Genomic DNA, 20,427 nt, shown 5'->3' with positions numbered 1-20,427 from the left:
GCCCAGCAGTTATTGCCACCAAAGCGTTGCAAGCTAACTGTTCTCTTTGCTGCTGCTGCTCCTGCCAGCTGTCGTTTTAATGCAGTGCACAGAGTCCTTTTGTCCTGCTTAAACACAAAGTGCAACGCTGCTGCTGCCCCCATTGGCTGCTAAAGAGGCAATGACCACAACTGCAGCAACTAGAATGCCAGCGTAGTTGCCACACGAAGCTGCTGGCTGCACACACATTGACATTTTGATATGATTTTGGGGCCACATGCCACAGACTGTCTGATCTGAGGTCTCTCTGGATGCCACTGACAAACTTTCATTTAAGCTGGGGCATGATTGCAGGCTCTACAGCAGCTTGCAACTTTGTGTGTGTGTGTGCTGCGGTTTGTTGTGGCAGACATGCAATGACTCTGCACTAAATTTACACCCCAAAGACCGGACATCAATTTTGAAAGCAGCAGCAGCAGCAGCGCCTTTTGTTCTTCTTCTTCAGCAGCAGAAACTTATGTCGAAAATAAATAAAATTTTTGTTGAAGCCGCCACAGGCGCAGCAACTTAAATTGCTGCAGCGCATAAACTTGTTGCAACTACTTAATAAAGTTATGTTTATTATCAAGCATATTTACATATATATATAATATATATATGTGAGCTAAACTTTTAGCGCTTACAGCAATTTTTGCGCTCATGTTGCAATTGTTCAAAAATTAATTTTAAGCTGCTTGCGCGACAAGTTCACACACACATAGACACAGCTATAGCACACACACACATACATATATACAATGCTACTAGCTGAGCAATTGCATGACTTGTAACTTTTGTATAGCGCTCAAGTTTAATTTCATCGCTTGACTTGCGAAAAGTTTGTTTGCCAAAATGACGACACTTGAGGCAGTTGCGCGCGCTCTCTCTCTCTCCCTCTCGCTCTCTTTGTTGCAAAGCCTTTTTAAATGTTGCAAATTGTTACAAGTTTGTGTCTTATTAAATTTGCCTTTTGTGCAGCGCTTAAAATGACAAGCTTAACCCTTGAACGCCAGCATATTTTAAATTGAAATTCAGCTAATCTAAGACTGAATTTCAATTTCAAACTATTGTGCTTAATACTTCAAAGATTTATTAATCAGCTGCAGTCGCTGCTGTCTGCGCTTTTGGCATTAAGTAGTTAGCGTTAATTTCAGAGTGCGGGGGCGGGGCGGCCTAAACCGCAGCCCACGTCAAAGCTAGACAAGTTCAACTTAATCAATTTAAAGTGCTTACCGCAAAGTCAACAGTTCAAAACTAACCGCAACAACGTAAACACAGCCAACCCAACGCAACCCCAACCCCACCCCCAACTCCCTCCTAAGGACCGAGCTGAGTTATTAGGCAAATTGCCGGCACATAGACACTCCGCAGGTTGTCGGCCAAGCAACAGCAACAACAACAACAAGTGACCAGTGGCTAGTTGGCCTCTGTTCGTCTGTTCGTCCAGCGAGCCGCCGCCTACCCATTGTCCTGGCACATTAAGTATCCTTTACACTCTTGCCTTTTTTTCTATTTTGTTTCAGTTTTTTTTTCTGCGACATTGTCAACTTGGCTTTGGTTGCCCTCTTGGCTTGTTTGCTTACGTGTATGCATATTTGCTTTGTTGTCAACATAAGGGAAATTTATGAAAATTAATATGAAAATTGCTGCTATTTATGGCCACTCAACTCAACGGCGAGTGCGTGTGCGTGCTTGTTTAGCCAATTGTTAGTTTAAGATTTAATTACTTGCGTCAACTTGAACGTTAATTTGATTGGCTATTGTGTGACATTTGATGTGTGCCCCCCTTCTCTCTTTTCTTTTCTTTGGGCTGCATGCTGCGTACCTAACTCAAGTTCGGGAAATAATAAAAATGAATGCAACGCGCTGCACCGTGTGGCTGCCACACACAGAAGCCAATCAAGCTGCTTGACACGCATGTTGACATTTGCATCGCTCTCTCGCTCTCACTCGCTCAGTTGGCGGTGACTTTTGCTTTTGTTGTTGTGCCGCATTATGCACGAGTTGAGGCTGAAAGGCTGAAAGGCATGCAAAGCAGCCAAAAGGGCTGCAAGTTCAATTTAGAGCTGCACAAAACGTTTAAAATTATTCAACAGCAACTAAAACTACTATTAAAAATTGTAATAAAATGTAAAAAAAACAAAGCAAATTGAAATTCAATTCAATCAACAGCTCAAGCTTAAAAAACTTATTTATACAAAATACAATTTGAAATTGAATTGATAGCAATCAATTGATAAATTGACATCCAAATAGGCAGCTTGACTATATTGTTAGCAATTTTTGTATTTTATTTATTTATTTTGCAGCACTCAAATTATTTATGTTAAGAATTCGTGCCACAGAAATCTCTAGAGAGCACTTAGACAGATTTTAATGATTGACATATTAAGTTTCAAGCACAAAAAGTTCATAAGATATATTTTGTATTTTTGTGCCTTCTATAAACTAAAGAATGCAGCATGTTTCGAAATTATTGAAAAAAAGTTATAAATAATCTCAATTATTAGTATATTTTCAATAAGCTGCAATACTTTTATATTTTTAATTTATGTTTTGCTAAAGTAATTTCCAGCAATCTTTTATTTATTCATCACTTTTGAATTGTACCCCAAACTGCACATTAAATCTATAAAAACAAACATTAAGTCTAATTAAATTAGATCTACAGCACTAAAAGTTGAGAAGCACAAATTTTAATAGACTTGTTAAGTTTACAACTCGTCATTGGGGCTAAGCCTTTGCTCAAATCAATTAGCAATTAGCCGACGACCCCCACAAATAGCTTAATGCGGCGCTCTCAACTAAAAGCGTTCATAAAAAATTGCGCTGGTCGTCGTCGTCGTCGCTCTCTAATGGGGGCAGCAAGCGGGAGCCCCATAAAGTGAAATTGCCCAAAAGTTAAGCAGCTGCTTAAAGCGACAATGTGCTCCCCCCCCCTCCCTGGCCACTTGCAACATAATTCATATGCAGTTTATGAGGGGCAGCCATGACAGTTTTTATGACACTTTTATTTCCTGTAGGCAAATATATGTAGACTCGCTTCATTATCATGATGGCTGTGCGCTGCCGTTAAATGCATTTTATTTATTATTATGCATTAAACACCATATTTAATTGCAGCATAAAAAGTGAGAGAGTGAGACAGACGATCCGTTGGCGATTGCGAGTGCAACTGTTTTTATTTTATTTATTTAGTTGCAACGCTTATCGCAAATGCTGCTTTGCTCGATACTCGAAATGCTGATGCGTGTGATATTTTTATGGAGGGTTTATTTTGTTTGTACACTGAGCCAAGAGCGAACTGATAGACAAGTTTGAGTTTTTTTCGGGTTCTCGTTGTTGTTATTATTGTTTGCTGTTCACAGTTTTGTGTTATTATTTACACAATTGACCCTTTCACACCAAAAATGAATTGAACTTCGGCAGCAGCAGTTCACGTACATGACAGCTAAGTGTGTGTGTGTGTGTGTGTGCGAGTGAGTATGTCTGTAGCTCAACTGTAAATAGTCATAAATGTTTTGTTTATGTTTACAATTTAGCTGCTGTTGTAGTTGCTCTTGCGCTTGCTCTGTTGCTGTTGCTGTTGCTGTTGCAAGTTCGTGACTGCTCTAATGTTGTCGACGTGCATGTTTCCCTGTTGCAGCGGCAGCAGCAGATTTCTGAATTGTTAATGTAGACATGTGCAGTTCAGCGAGGTGAGTCGAGGTGAGCTGCATTTTATTGCTATCTAAATCGCTGTGCCAGCCATTTATGTACAAGTCCATGCATGTCGCTTGGTTTAGCTTGTCTAGGATTTTTATTTGCTTTTAATTTGACTGTGCACCAAAATGTCAGCCAATCTGCATAACAGTTAACAGTTGCTGTTGCTGTTGCAGTTGTTGCATTATTAATTAACTAAGCACAACAATTTAAGCGCTCAACACAAAAAGCAAATTAAGCTAATCAATGCACATTATTTTGTTAAATTATTTACAATGCTACACAATAACTTGACCCATAAATTGCCGCATAATTAATTAACAAAAGTACAGTACTACATAAAAACAAAAGCTAGCTGCGCAATAAATCGTTTTTAACAACGTTTTTGTGCTTTATATTTAATGGTTTATAAATTTAAATCCAGCTGACAGTCGTTTCATTAATTGTCATTAATTTGTTATAGTTTTTTTTACTTTTGTTAACCTTGTCAAGTATGCAGTTATTCCCATGTAAAGTTCAAGCTACAGCTTCAGTTGAAATTAATTTGTCTGACAACAATGAAAGAGTTTAAAGCCGCTTTAAATATAGCCCCAAAATAAAAAACAGACTACAACATAATAAATGTGCTTGGCATTAATTATGCCGTTGAGTATAGCAACAATAATAACAATAACAATAACAATACCAGCGAACTGAATCATTCAAAGTTTTGTGTCTCTTTTGTTGTGCTGCAAGCATTTTAAAGAACATTAATCAAAGCCGCTGACCATACGACGCAAGTAAAATTACAAACAATTTAGCATAAATTATGCAAAGCGTTAAATTAAATAAAGTGCGTGCTCGCATTGAACATATAAACTTAATTATTTAATTTATGTGCCCGCGACTACGAAAAGCCAAGTGCAGTTTTCTGCCCCAAAAATACGCAACTAGAAAATGCGCATAAATTATTTTTAAATAACAAGCCCGCCTAACGACAACAATATTAGTTTTTAATTGCAATATAAATAATATATAACTAAATGCATGCGCACACACACGCACACACACATGCAAACAATGCAAATATTTTGCATAAATTATTGTTTTATTGAAAGCAACAACAACAATAGAGAGCGAGAGCGAGAGCACGAACAACGAAAAATTAATTAAAATATTCATAAGGCATATGGCGCGGGCGTCAAACCAAACTGACATTACAATTGTCAATTGCTGTCGTGTAATGTGTAATCCGCTATAGCAATTTATCTATGAATAGTTGAAACAGCTAATACTCTATTCCAGTTAAGAGTTAGAGTTAGAATTACTAAGCATTTGCATTATTTTTGGTAGTGAAAATAAATTTAAAATACTCTAAGCAATTTTTTTTATATTTGCAAGCATTTTAAATTTTGTTTTATAATTTCGAATAACAATTAATTGTAATTTAAGCATTATTTCAGCTTTAAAACAAAATAAATTTAATTAGCGCTTACTATTTTACTTAAGCTTGGATTATATGGTTAAATTTTTATTTTAACTCAAAACTAAATTTTAGCTTGACAAATTTATTAAGCTATTTTTAACTTAAAAAGTTATTTAAATTTATGTTTCGCAGCAGCAACATAAAGCACAAAGTTTTGCCACATAAATATTTTAAGAAAATAAAAGGGGCACATTAATTTATTGTGATATATTTATTAATATTTATAGCTAGGCTATTCGATATGGCCAGCATAAAATTGAGAAATATATTTGTAGTATACACACACACACACTTAGCAAAGGCTTCAATATAATTTAGGTGTGTGTGTGTGTGTGGCAATGTGTGAAAATTCTATTCATTTTACTAATTAAAAAGTGTTAGAGCGCGCATTAGTTTTCTTTTGCTTGCAGCTTGTGTTAAAGGGTTTTTCACAGCTCGAGTTGTTGTTGTTGTGGTTGTTGTTATGACTTTGGCATTTCCTGTAATTTGTCGAGCGCGGAAATTGGTAGTTGCCAAGGCTCTATCTTTGGCCTGGCTGGCTGGCATGCATATTAATTTAAATATAATTATGATAATTTTTATTGTCAAGGCAGCGAAACGAGACGGAGACGGAGTCGGAGTCGGAGACGTTGCCACATGTTGTTGTTAGCCCTTTGGCAAACAACCCTTTTGCGCATCCTTCTTTAACATCAGCTTGGATTAGTTATTGAGTTATTTTAAAACCCAAAAGCAAACGCAACTGACGCCAATACAACAAGAACAACAACAACAGCAGCAACTTGTGACTGACATTTGTGCGTCAAATTAAGTGAACTCTTTTTTATCTGCCTCTGCACATGGTCAAGAGCCAGATCGGCTCGACTCTTCCTGCCTGCCTGCCTGACTGACTGACAGTCTGAGTGACTGTTGTTGTTGTTGCTGTTGCTGTTGTCTTCGGCCTGTCCCCTTGCCATTGCGTAAACTATAATTAATAACAAAACATGTTATGGTTATGCGCTGCCGTCTCACTGAAAATTGTTTCTTATGCCCCACGCCTGCGGCATTTCTCTCTGAGATCGTTCGGCTCTGCTCTGCTCTGTTATTCATTCTTGATTCAAGCGATTTTTGTGGCTGTGCAACATATGTTATGCATTTTTTAGCTGTCTTCGGTATTCGAAAAATTATGTTGCATTTAATTAGCGCATAATTGCAGCAGCCACAGCCACCAACCAGAGCCCGAGTCTTGTCGCTTGTTAGTCGCTGTGAACTGAAGCAAAGCTCTCTCGCTCGCTTAATCCACAGCGCGCACTTACAAAATGTCTGCAGTTCGTCGCTCTCTATGCAACATGCACTGAGCGAAAAGTTGTCGCTTGCATGTTGCTGCAAATAAATGTTGCTGCTGTTGCTTTTGGCGCAGTGTGTTGCTGTCTAAGAATGCAATGCACAACAACAACAACAGCAGCAACAGTTTCGTCTACCTACTAACAACATCCTTGCAGCGTCATCCACTCTCAGCGATTTTCGCTTTGCCCTGCTCCTTTTCCTTGTGGCTTGGCAAATACTCAACAAACCATGAAAGTAAATAAATGTTTTTGCAAACGTTGCATAAAAATAAAATGCAATTTAAGTCACACACAAAAATGGCAAACACAACCACAAAAATTGTACAACAACAACAGCAGCAACGGACAAAAAAAATAAAATAAAATTCTAGTACGTATATTCTGCTAAATTGCAGCATGCCCCAGCTCCAGCCCCAGCAGCATGCCTCTGTCTATGCCCCAGCGTTTTTATTTATTTGCGTTTTACCCCCGTCGTTAGCAGTTAAAGTAACTGGCGGCGTGTTTTTGGGGCCTACGAACTTTTTGTGTTGCATGTTGCATACGCCACACAAAGGAAAGTGAAATGCGGAGAGCATTCTCGCAAAAGGATGCGCTTGCCACAAATGTTGCAACGTAGTGAAAAAATCAATACCAAATATAAAAATGCCAAGCAGCAATAAAAAATAAGAAATAAAAATAATAATAGTAAGTTAGTAGAGCTTAAGCAGCTAAGAATAATTATTAATTAATAATAATTTGCATTAAATCTTCAATTACATGCTTAAATAATTTAATTATTATTTCATAATTTTAATGCTATTATATTAAGTATTTAAAAAGCTGCAGCAACATCATAGCGCATTGCAATATTAAAAGGATGTTGCAACTTGCTATGCTTATGTTGTTGTCATTGATTTTTTGTTGCTGCTGTTGCTGCTGCTGCTGATGAGGCAAAGGCAAGTGCAAGGCACAAGGCGTGGAGTCAACGTTCAACTCAACTTCAATTTGGGTGTCGTAGCAAGCAGACTACTTGACAAAGCAATGGGGGCTGCTGCTGCTGTTGCATGCAACACACACCCAGCCAGGCACCCAAGCCGCCACTTGGAATTGACAGTCACGTCATTTTAGCATAAGCGGAACACACACGCTGCTGCCACAAGCAAAAGACAGAGACAGCAAGCGACGAGAGACAGATTTCCCAGACAAGCAGGTGGCAAAGGCTGCAAGCAATTGCAAACTGCAACTTCAACAATAACAGCAGCAACAACAGCAACAACAACAACTATCAATATGCCTTGGCAGTAGTCGCAGCCGTAATTGCTGGCCATGCAAATTTTAACATTTGCATGTTGCCACAGTCTGCTGCTGTTGTTGTTGTTGCTGCTGTTGTTGTTATTGTTGCTGCACGTTGCCTGGAAAATAATGTTGTTCTTCTTGTGAATTGGCTTTTAGCCAAGACATTTACAATTAACGATAAATCAACTGCATATGCAATTATTGCATTAACAAATTTATTTATAACACAAATTAAATACAAAGCCCCAGCCACAGCGCAAAATTTCATGCGCTGCACTTTGCCAAGGCTTAGACCAAATTGCAATTGCAATTACCAATGGCAGCACCAGAGCCTGCAGAGATGTTCAAGCAAAAAAAAAAAAGCAAAGCGACGACAGTTTGACTTTGCAATTTTTGTTGCCGCAGCATCCACAACGAGCGATGCAGCAGCAGCAGCATCATCATCATCAACCAAAACCGCGAGCGCTGCTCTCAAGCTCGCTGCTCTGGACGTTGCATATACATTACAGATCGCGCGTTCCCAAAGCCCTGCGGCGGTCGGTCTGGAACTGGCCAAGTTTTGCAAGAAAATCGATTTCTGCTCTTGCCACGCTTGCAGCAGCGCTCCCCATTCGTGCCCCACCCAGTTTTGTATGTGTTGCTGTTGCTGTTGCAGTTGCAGTTGGTCCTCTTCGTTGGTTTGTTTGTTTGTTTGTCGCTTTTAATGTTCGCAACGTTACTGCGACTGGGCGACTGGGCGACTCTTGACTGATTTTTATGCTTTTGCCCCAAATTGCCCAGCGCAGTAGCCGCCGAAGCATTCAGCCAGCGCACAGACTCCTCCTGGACCAAGTCAACGCGACCGGTTTGCCGGCGCTGATCTGCCAGCCAGCCAGCCCTACCTACCTCCCTACTACTCCAGCCTATCCTATTAGCGGCCCTTTGTTTGCCTTGCAGTTTCTCTCTGCAATATATAAGGTCATTCCCTTTGCTCTTGTTGCTGTTGCTGTTGTTGTTGTTGTTGTTGCTGTTGCACGCTTTTCGTTTCGTTTGATGGTCGCGCGCACGCGGCCTTTTGTTAGTTTTTCCAGGCACATTTTCATTATTATTGCTTTTAATGCACTAACCATAGTTAGCGGGGTACTTTAGCTTTAATAAAAAACAAACATAAAAAATACATTTAAACTCAATTTCAAGCTAAATGCAGTCGCCCTTTTTAAATTTATGCATGCTTAATATGTTAATAGTATGTTAATAAATATTTATGTAATTTTTGGTACAATAATTTTTTGAATGCAATTAAAGCTTTTATTATACATATATTAATGTAATTTTGTTGATTGCAATATTTATTTCAATGCATTTATTTTTGGCTTTACTTGCTCTTTATAAGAAATTGCTCAATTTAAAGTAAAATTTTCTGCAATTTCCATGCAAACTTGAGCAGCTCAATTTACGTAAGAGTATTTGTTAGTTATATATGCAATAAATATGTTGAGCACTGACTATTTGCTGACTACTCCAGAGCAAGCATTGCACTTGCATATATATTTTTTATTTTTTTTTTTGTATTATTGTTGTATGCCTGGCTTATTTACAACTTATTGTTGTTGCATTTGGTAGCTGGGGGCTGTGGCTTTAAGTTTAAAGTGCGCTCCAGCAATGCTTATCGCATAATTGGTAGCAATGTTGGCTGCCACTTTTTTGCGCAACGCAACGCATTCCGCGAATGCCGGCAAAACACTTGTCAGCGACTTAAATGGCGCGCAGCTGTGTGTTGGGGCACAAGGAGGAGTAGTCGGCCAAGTCCAAGGCGGACACACCTCATGGCAAGGTGTTGCTGCTGTTGCTTTAGCTGCTGTTGCTGTTGTTAGTAAGACATTTGATGTGATTATTGAGTTATGCGACAACGGTGGCAGCTGCTTGGCATATTTCGTTTAATTTTTTTGATTCGCAGGCTTATCAGCAAAAACACAGCTGATGCAAAAACATGCATGAACAGCAAAAAAAAAAAAAAAAACAGCAACAACCCCAAAAACCAAAGGTGAAAACAGAAAAAAGAAACACAGATTGCCCACACACACATACACGCAAACATTAGATTTATATTTGTGTGTGTGTGTGTGTAGTGGCGGCAGAGCGTCGCCGCTGAGCTCAGCTCGCTTTGCTTTGCCCTTTCTCATTCTCTCTCTCTCGCTCTCTCTCCAGCTGTGCTGTGTGCAATCAATAAAACGGATTAGGAATATACCTAAATGCGCCTGGAGGCTGTGAACAACACACAAAAACACACACACACACACGCGCAAGAGACTTACGAGAAAAAGCCGAAAGAGAAAGAGTGAGTAAGTTGGACTTGGGTTCTTGAAATGAAAATAAATATGTAATGCAAGTAAAAGTAACGGCACTTACCATTGGATTTTAAAGCTGTTGCTATTGCTCTTGTTATTATTGTTTCTATTGCTTTATTTTATTTCGTTACACTTTCAATTCGTTGCTCTGTTTTTATTAAATTTACGCTTTGACCTTAGCAGCAACGACCTTTGGGGCGTGGTAAACGCCTTCTGTCTACCGGCAAACGCAAACACACACACACACAGACATACGCTTGCAAATTGCAAATGTGTTCTTGTCGTTGTCGTTGTTGTTATTTATGTATGCAAAAAATTTATGCATGTGTTGTGTACATTAATTGCAGGCAGCTTCCACTCTTGTTGCAGTTGTTGCTTTTGCTGTTGTTGCTGCTGCTGCTGCTGATGCTACATAATTGCAGCAGCCGGCAGCAGCGATGTCGACGTAAGTAAATTGCTCGTTTTGTTGCTGCCACGGCTGCTGGGAACACACACGTTGTTGTTACCTTGCACACGACACAAGAGCAGCAGAAAAAAAACTCAACAATAATAACAAAATGCTGCTGCTGATGCTGCCGCTGATGACGATGCTGCCTTACTATATCTTATGTGTGTGTGTGTGTGTGCGCTTGTTTGTTATCACGATTTCTTATGCAGCACGTGAAGCTCTTCAGGCTCTTGTTGTCATACGCGTTTTATAATTCTCTAATGGGTCCTTTCTTTTGATTTTATTTCTCTTTACACACGCACATTGTTCATTTAAACAAAACACATAATTCACGATTTTACAAAAATTTACACGCGTATTTTCATCAATTCGTTTTCAAGCATTGGCACCTTACGTTCTTGCAGCGCGTTTCAAACTCGAGTTTTATTTTTGCCGCTGCGCGAGAAAACACGTCCGCTCGCTTTCACCGTTAGCATTTTTTTAATTTTTCAAAAGGAACGTTGTAAACGGTTATCAAAAGAAGTTCGAGAATTGTGCGAGCAATGCGCCAACATACGTACAAGCGAGAGATCCGATGTTCGACTCAACCGCCTGACGATAGGTATTGATAATCGCTTCGTTGTTGCAATCGCCATCGTTATCGTGAGCTCTAACGCAACATGTTGCTGACGCATAAGGAAAGAACGTTCAAGCGTGTGACTGGGACTCACAAACACATGTTGCAGATACATCCAAAAATGTTTCAGCGCGTTTGCAACATGTTGCTGCAGCACATGAGCGCTGTTGCAACATGAGAGCAGTTACTCACAAACTGTAAGACGTTGGATTTGAATTAAAATAAATAAATATTGCAAAATATGTTATTTGTTTAATAAAAATTTACAAAATTGGCAGCTGGGTAAAAATATGTACATATATTTCGATTTTTTTTGTGTGGTTTCATAAACCAATTATAAAATGTAAGAGTGTAAGAGTAATTTATACAAATTTTTAAATATTTTGTGCGAAAACAATTTCAATGCCAGTGCTGAAATAATTTAGTGTATGCGGCATTTAACGATTTTTTGCAGGACTGCTGCCGTTTGCGAGTATTTTGTATCGTTTTTGAAAATATAAACAGCCAAAGTTCGAATCGAATCGATCGAATTAATCAGACAGCGGAAATCATCTGAGCATCGTCCTCGTTAATGCGATCGTTGCACTTGCCATTCACTTCGATGGTGTGATTGGACTCGGTGTCACTGGGCTCCTGTTCGCCCTGGCTTCCGTCTCCCTCCTCGTTCTGTTCTCCAGCATCTTGTTTGCGCTCAGGCGACTCACGCTCCTCGTTCTCCTCGTAGATGACATCACAGCTGGTGGCAATGGTTTTGGGTGGAGGCTTCTTCAGCGCGCTATTACGCGTTGAGCTGTCACCATTCTGTTGTAGCTGGGACATTTGTATTTGCATTTCTCGCAGGCGATCGGTGAGCACAAACAGATCACGCTCCTGACTGTCGCAGCGCGTGCGTAGCTCAGTGATTTCACGCAGATCCTCGGCGCGCGGATCACGACGCTCATAACGCATACGCATCTCCTCGAAACTGCAAAGGACAAAGCATTCGAATCAAAGGCACATATAAGCAAGAGCAAGCAAATTTGGCAGACAGACGAGCACAACATGGCCAGACAACGAATTTGGGTTAAGTTTGACTTACAGATTTGTCAGGCAGCGACATTTGCGATGCAGCTGCTCAATTTCGTTGGCGTTGCTAATATCGCGTTTGTCCAGCGCCGCTTTCTCGGCATCGTAGGCCGCCTTCAAGTCCTTCAGATTACGCTGGTGCCGTAGCTCGACTTCGCTGTTTATCGTTGAATTGTTTGTTAGGTTTTTGGGATACAGGATACAGACACACACACACACACAAGCAGAGTGAGAGCGTTGGTAGTGGTAGTGGTGGGTATATAGCGAAAAAGAGAAAGTAAAAGATATATATTCGTATACTAGATTCACTTAAGCAAAGCAGGCACAAACGCAGGTGGATTAAACAGTTAGCTTTAAAATTAAATGACTACGCTTTGAAATTAGTTTAGTGAGCTGCGCAGCAGATGACGATACTTGATATAGAGCACAGCGATAATATTAAACACTAAGCATGCTAGGGCAATCAATGGCGATAGGGTCAGATAGAGCACATAGAGTGTTGGCATATACGGCCACGCCCCCTTCGCAAGCACACAGAAGGCGCTCGTAACTAGATGCGTTGATGTTGAACAATCTGAATCTGTTTTAATGCAGCTGATCGTAAGAGAAAACAAAAGACAAGTAGATGATGAAATGAGTGCAAGGCAAGCAAATGATACAAAAGATCTACACAACAGGCACAGTACTTAATCACTTTCTAGGTTTAACTAACGATTGCATAAACTGCTAATTGCTCACTTGATTCGTTCGTCGGCAGCAGCCATTTTGGCACGATGTCGCTCCACAAGTTCTTGCAAGGCTTCATCCTTCTCAGCCAGCAGCTTGGATTTCTGCGTTTCTATTAAAAAAAGGATGAGTGTGATTTTAAGTTTGAGCCTGACTGCTTACCTAGCTCCTTGCGATGAGTATCGATCATTTCCTGTGTGGACAGCTGCAGCTCTTTGGCAAACTCATCTTTAACTTGACTCAAGCGCTCACAGAACTTATCCTCCATTTCTTGCTTCTCAATGTCAAACTCCTTGTTCAGCTTCTCCTCCAGCTCAACGCGCCGATCCTCCTCGCGACACATGGCATTCTGATACTCACGATCTGCCCGATCTAAATGCATGCGTGTCTGCAGCAAGGCGTTGTCTGAACGCTCCCTAAGCGTTAGAAAATCTTGCTTCTTCAGCTCCAGATTTGTATGTAGCTCATCGATCTGCAATTTAATTTGTTAAGCAGTTTGTTTTATCACATTTAATAGATTCTACCTCTGCGCGCAGCTCTTCCTCATTCGATGTGTAGCGATTCGTAAGCACACGCAGCTCTTCAATGTGCTCGGCTTGCAGCTTATCCAAGGCCTCCCGACGCTCATCCACATAAACAGATTCCAGTTCATTTGTCAGTCTTGTCATCTCTGTGCTGTAATAATATTGTAAGCATTTAATAATGCTTTAGCTAGTTTAGTTTAGCTTACTAAAGTTTATTTTCCCAAAAGGCGGCAGCTTCATTGCGCACCTCATCGATGCGATAGATCATTTGGCGCTCCTTATCATAAATGGCACTGCAATGCACAAAGGTTTATAAGCTTTTCAATCTCTGACTGCAATTCAAGTCTTACTTATCACACTGATATTTAATTTTGTGCACTGCTTCGATCTGTGCTTCCAGACTCTCATTGGCGGTCTCCAGCTCGGACTTGAGATTCTCAATGCGCTCCATGAGCGTTTGTATGGAACGCTCCTGCTCACCGACGACGCCACTCAGTGACTTAACTTGCGCTTGGCAAATGCGCAAGTGCTCCGCTTCTTTGTGCCGCGACTGCAGCTCCAGTTCAAGCTCCTCGGCCTTGGCCGCAGCCTGTTTGCGTTCATAGCTGCTTTTATCAACTTTATCTTTGCACTGACGCTGCATCTGACGCAGCTGCCACTCACAGTCGGTCATCAAAGTTTCCTCGCGTTCTGCCAATTAAATTTCAAAACATAAATATGCAGCGTCTCTATAAGAAGTGAACTAACCTACCTCTATTATGTGTTCTCAGCATTTCGAATTCCTTTTGCCATCTATCCTCGCAGATTTTGCGTTCGGCCTCGGAATTATCCAAAGCATTCTTGAGTATGCGTATTTGATCTTCCAGCTCTACGCGTATTTTTGTAACCTCGTTGCGCCACTGCTCCACCTCCTGCTTGGCCGTGGACAGCTGTGTTTGCAATCCACTCGCCAGACTGTGCGTCTGTTTGTACTTTTCGTTAAGCTCGTTGTACTGCGCCTCCAAAGAGTCTGCAATTGCAGCAATTTTTTAATATTTAATAACTAGGCTCAAGTCTTGTTTGCTGCTTACCATATTTGCGTCGAAATTCCTCGCCATCATCGCTGTACTTGTGGCGCAGATGCACTTTTTCATCCTCAAGCAGCTTAAGCTTTTTGCGCACAAACTCATCGTCCTTTTGTGCAGCAATCAGCTCGCCTTGCAGTCCTAAAAAACGTATACAAATACATATATTTATGCATATTTATGTTTTCGTTTAACTTACGTTCCACATTCCATTGCTTTTGTGCCAATTCCTGCTCCAATTTATCTATTTTCATTTGCATGTCACTCACTTTGCTCTCCAAATTTTGTACATTCCTATGCGCATCCTCAAGCTGTGTATGCAAGCGTGCCTTCTGCAGCTTAAAGTCTTTTCTATAATACAATTCAAACAAAAAGACATGTTATTGGCGCTATTTACACTCGAGCAGTTTTCAGTGTGACCGTGCTAACAAAACTGCTACCTAAGTCTAGCTTACTCGATAGGCAGCTATCGCTATCGAAATGCACAGTCTGCTCATTTTAAATTCTCAAACTGTCTGCAATTCAAATTTATTGTGCCAAAAAATAATTCTTAGCAGCTTAAGGCTCAGACAAAAATATCATATAAACAATAGGAAATTAGTCAACAAATCTTGAGCATATTCGCTAGAAAACAAAAATGAGTCACAAACGTGAGCAGCACACGCACTAAGTAAATAAACCATATACGTATAGTTATTATAATAATAATACGCACTTGTAGACAGACATGCACACATTCTTATGACAACTACACCTGATGACAAAAAGAGGTGTTAAAACTAAATGAGCTGCCAGCTAAGAAAATGCGCTGCAGAATGTCTTCCGATGCGTTCGACATGGCGCATTTATATAATATTTGTTTTGTTTTGTTTTGAATTGTCTTCTATAAAATACGTTTTAATTGAATTTACACATATGTGCATATAGACGTCTATACTATATATATTCTAGCATTTTGTTGCGCTACGAAAATGCGCCTAGCTATTTTTAAAGATTCGCTGTACAATCTGCCAAATGTGTGTGTGTGTGTGTGTTTTAGTAAAATACGGATACTTGTCTCGCATATATAGAGACAATGAGCGGCAAATTTATCAAAATTGTGTGACACGCGTTAAGCAGAACGTCGCTCTATAGTACAACATGTTAAATATCAAACACAAAATATTCGCAAAGTTATTTCAATTATTTTACCAGCACTCGCTCTCTCTCTTTCTCTCTCTGTCTTTCGTTCTATTGCGCTCTACGTGTTGAACTTTGTTAAAGAATTTCGTTATTGCTTTGTTTATGCTCAAAGTTCTTCAAGTTGCTCGTGAAATTACTTAACTAAACACGCTGAGCACAGTTGCCGCAGCTCGTAAGTTAAACTACATATTAAAGAAATTACGCATACGCCCCAGTGCTGTAAACACTCTTTCAATGCTAAACTAATTGATAGGCAACAACAATACTACTTAAATGTTTACTCCAGCCCCAACAACTAAATCAAGTGCAGTTTCCCTAAATTTTGTGCTAATTATTCGAAACGAAAACAAAAAAATTTTGCACACCACGTCCGGTGATAATTTTATAAAAGTAAACTAAGCAAATAGAATTTTTTTGCCGGAAAACTAGAGCAGGCAGCACAGCTCGCATGCACATTTGACGTACACCGCCTGTAAATATGAAAACAAATTTTGGCTTTTTGGCTAAGGAAAATGTGTGGCGTGGGAATTGCAAACATGTTGCCAAGAAATGACGAAGTGAATTTATTTTCAAAACTGATTTAGACCCCACCACCAAATATTTAACTCAAAAGTTATTAAATGCTATACAATTGCAACTATTTGTTTGAAATGTTCAAACTAATTCAAATAAATATGTAGGTAAATGAATAATTTGTTGGGCTGTGCCCAAAAATATGTCGCACGGCTGTCACAATCCGTCATCGTTTTTGAAGGCCAAACAATTGAGGGGGGACACATGGCGTATGCGTAATTTAAGCCACCACCAAAGTATCAATCATAATTTTTTATAGCGCGCATGTATATTTTGAATTTGATTGGCAAACGTCAAAGTAAATAGCGCGCATTATACGCATCAATTATAAACAAATAGCGACAGTAAAAAGTTGCTTTGACTGGAAAATCTCAGCGACGACGACGTCAACACGCAGTTCAAAGCGCAAGATAAATAGCTACAAGCAGCAACTGCGCAAGCAGCACAGAGAACAGAGAACAGAAAACAAGAAAATGGAAAATTGCTGTAAAGCGATTAATTAACATGTCACATGTTGGTGCCACAAAGGCAGCATTGCTAGTTCTACACTTGCATGTAAATTAATTATTACGCATACGACGCATTGCACCGCAAGCTTTAAAAGTTAAACGATAACAGTAGTTTGGCATATACGTTACTTGAGTTCGTGGAGCTCCTGTGTGGCGCTGGTATTAAGCACGCTGCCATCTTCAACGATCTCGACGGTGCGTCCCAAGCAACTGTCGTCCACACTGCGCTGCTTGGGACTGCTACTGCGACTGCGATTGGAGGACGCGCCCTCGATATGTATGGGTATAAAATGCACATTGCCTAGGCTATTGCCACCGGCACCATTGGTTATATTGATATTAAGCTGGCCATCGCAATTACTGCTGCTGCTGTTGCTGTTGTTGCTGCAGCTGCCATTTGTGCTTGTTGTTGTTGTGGACGAGGCTGTTGTGGATGCGGTCGTTGACTCGACTACAACGTCGGGCAGGCTAATGCTCTCGATGCACACCAGCCGCTCATTGAATTGCTGCTCATCATCGAGTTCGTCGCACTGCAGCAACAGCTCCTCGCAGTCAAAGTCCGTGGACGTTGAGTTGCCATCGCGCACAAATGGCGTACGCAAAGCGGCGCTGCGCGATAAGGGCGCCGGCTGGGGCGTTGGCAGCGGCACTGACTGCTGCTGGCTGCTGCTGTTGCATTCCCGGCCAGGCGAGTGCTGCTGCGTATCGCTGCCAATGCCGGAGTCCGCATAGCTGCTGCTTAAATTGGAATCGCTTTTGAGTGCGCTGCGCTCGCTGCTTGCCGATTGACGCGAGCAGCTGGCGGTGCCATGCTCATGATCCTCATCCAGGCCCAGCGCTTCATCCAGCTCATCCTCATCGGCCTCCTCTTGCACATTCTCCAGCTTAACGTTGGTCAAGCGTGTCCAAGGTCGGCCCATGCCATTGGCCTGTCCATAAACTGTTGTAGGTATATCTGTGGCAAAGACCTCATCCTCCAGCGTTTCCAGCTGCGCCTCATGCAGCTCTTCAATGTTGACGCGTGGCAGCTCATGAAATATTTCCGCTTCATCATCCTCGCTGCTGCTGCTGCTGCTGCTGCTGCTGCAGTCTTCCACTGTAATCTTGGGCACTGATGCTGCGTGTGGCTGTTGCCGCTGTTGCCGCGGTGGCGCCACAGGCAAAGGCAGCTCATCGCCCGTTTGGGATTCACGAAATTCAAGCGGCGTGCTAGCTCGACTGCTTGTGGATTGACTATCATTGGGTTTGCCATTTGTTTGGCCCATGTTGCTGTTGCTGTTGCTGTTGTTGTTGCTGCTGCTGCTGTTGTTGTTGCCTGCAGCAGCTGCTACAGTTTGTTGCCGTTGCCGTTGATCTTGCGCGACAGTGAACAGCTCGACGTTTGCCGCTTGAATGAAATCATTTTTTGCCGCTCTATGCTCAGCGGGCGAGCGCTCTCTCGACAGCGTGCGCCGCTGCTCCTTGGCAGCGTATGCTCCAGCTGAATTACTGCGCTCTCGCTGCCGCTCTCTGGCATCTTCGCTGCCAGCAGCAGCAGCACTTTGTTGCTGTTGCTTTTTTTGTAGCTGGCTATTATTAGACATAGTCATTTGATAACTATTTGTGGACGCGGTCGCGGGGTCGGAGTTCGTTTCAAGGTGTGCCAATGTTGCTGTGCTGCCGTCTGCGTTGGTGTTTTTGCTCTTGACCAGCAAAGATTGCTGCTGCTGCTGTTGCTGTTGTTGCTGTTGCTGTTGATTACGCTGCTGCCGTTGATGATTACGTCCACGCGCCATGAAAATTTCACTAAGAAAATCGCGACTTCTTTGCAGCGCTTTGCGTTTCTTTTGCACCGCCTCAGTTGCAGTTTGCTGCTGCTCCAAATCGAGTGAGAGTCGCGACTGTCGTTTGTGTTCGTTCTGTTGTTGTTGTTGTTGTTGGTGGTGGTTTTGCTGTTGACGATAGTTGACCGTTGGCACTGCCTGGGCAGCAACAATTACCGTGTCAGCATTGGTGGTAATTGGCTCGATATTGTGGCTATAGCTATAGCTGCCAATTAGCTGATCGCCGACACTGTTGTTTGGTTTAGCGATCGCGCTGGCTGCCTCGTTTTGACTGCCCGTAACATGCCCAAGAGTGTCAGCGTTTCGATCTTGATGTTCATCAACAAACGTTGTCGCCGCTGCCTTCGTCGCTGCCGTTGCCTTGCTCTGGCCCATGTTATTTATATACGCGTAGTTGGAGCGCCAAGAGACCGCTGAATGGCCATTAGGAGCAGCTGTTTCTGCTAATTTTACACTTGCCAACTCTTCGTCGTTCTCGTCGCTGCCAAAGTCCTCCAACTCTTCGATCACAGCCCGACGCGGTCCACGGCTCTCGCTCTCGTCAGCGCTCTTTATGAACGTCTCTTGCTCAGCAGGTCTGCTGAATAGCAAACGCTGCTGCTGCTCACTGATCTTGCTCTCTGTTGCTCTCGCACTTGGCGCTGGTGGCGGCGGCGGCGGCTCCTCATCGTCACTTGCATCGTAGCCTTTGTTTTTATGCGCTTTTCTCGAACGCGTGCGTCGCAGCAAATTAAACATTTTGCCTACTCAATTTGAAAATACACACAAACTAGTGTAATTTATATCAATGCTTGTCTAGTTGCATGTCTATTTTAAATATAATATATGCATAGCTATTATCTTTTATATTATTCTCTTGTGGTGTTGTCGTTTCGTTTATAAACAAATCGTAGATTTTTATCGCTTGCACCTGTTGATAGCAAAGTATTTACAATTTATGACACTTGTACTATCTAAGCTAATTAGCATTAACTAATTGTTTTACTTACAGCACTGGACACGAGCTCGTTGATTCGAACGTGCTGGCGGTTGAGCTGGAACTGGAATTGCGATTACTCCATGCGATGACAAACGCTACACAAACACATAGACAAAACACACACATACGCACACTAATGCAGCGATGTGTGTATATGTTATTAGCAACAACAATTGAGTACACTTGACAAAAAAACACATGGCATAATTAATTTTAATTGCAATTTCACACAAACACATATGCATATGAGTGAGTGGGTGGTTGGCTGCTTGTTATTTAATGTAAGCGGCTTGGCTTTAACGTGTGTGTGTGTGTGCGTCACTTATGAGCTGCTTATGAATATTAATTGTATGCATAGAATGCCAAGTGATAGTTATTATATTCAATTATTATGTGTCATCAGCAAAACAACAAGTGTCAAAGCCTTGCCGCATTTTAGACAATGAGAAAATTTGCATGTTAAACTAAATAATATAAAATGCTGCTATATGAAGTTAACAGTTTCAGTTTAGTAAGTTACGTACTATATTTAATCGTTTGCTATATAAGAGATTTATTGCTTTACGATATTAGCTTTCAATTTTAGCACATTTGTTATTCCTTTTTTTTTAGTTTTTTTCAGTGTATGCTGACTCAGCAGCGACCAGTTCATGTCTACGGTAAAGTTCAAATTGCAGCAACGTGACAAAAATAAATAAATCAGTGTGCGCATAGTGTGTGCAGCATATGCAACATCATAATCCAGCAGGAAAAAGTGCAACCAAATGTTTGCTTGCAGCAGCAAAATGCCGACGCATGCGGCATGCAAC

The 20,427-nt window shown here is 41.2% G+C and overlaps 1 protein-coding gene across 1 annotated transcript; it reads right to left on the bottom strand.

Annotated features, from left to right (window-relative positions):
• Positions 1-11,511: 11,511 nt before the first annotated feature.
• On the bottom strand, positions 11,512-19,468 carry LOC108603788 (interaptin). Its single transcript, XM_017992884.2, is given in 13 exon segments — positions 11,512-12,137; positions 12,252-12,395; positions 12,977-13,076; positions 13,127-13,436; positions 13,489-13,639; positions 13,695-13,781; positions 13,839-14,178; positions 14,240-14,497; positions 14,559-14,693; positions 14,752-14,903; positions 16,946-18,082; positions 18,084-18,135; positions 18,138-19,468. Coding segments are annotated over 13 exon segments (4,536 nt in total). The 5' UTR covers positions 19,378-19,468; the 3' UTR covers positions 11,512-11,707.
• Positions 19,469-20,427: the final 959 nt, after the last annotated feature.

Source organism: Drosophila busckii, chromosome 3R, assembly GCF_011750605.1.
Source record: "Drosophila busckii strain San Diego stock center, stock number 13000-0081.31 chromosome 3R, ASM1175060v1, whole genome shotgun sequence".
Taxonomy (NCBI): Eukaryota; Metazoa; Arthropoda; class Insecta; order Diptera; family Drosophilidae; genus Drosophila; species Drosophila busckii.
This window is presented reverse-complemented; position numbering and strand designations above follow the sequence as displayed.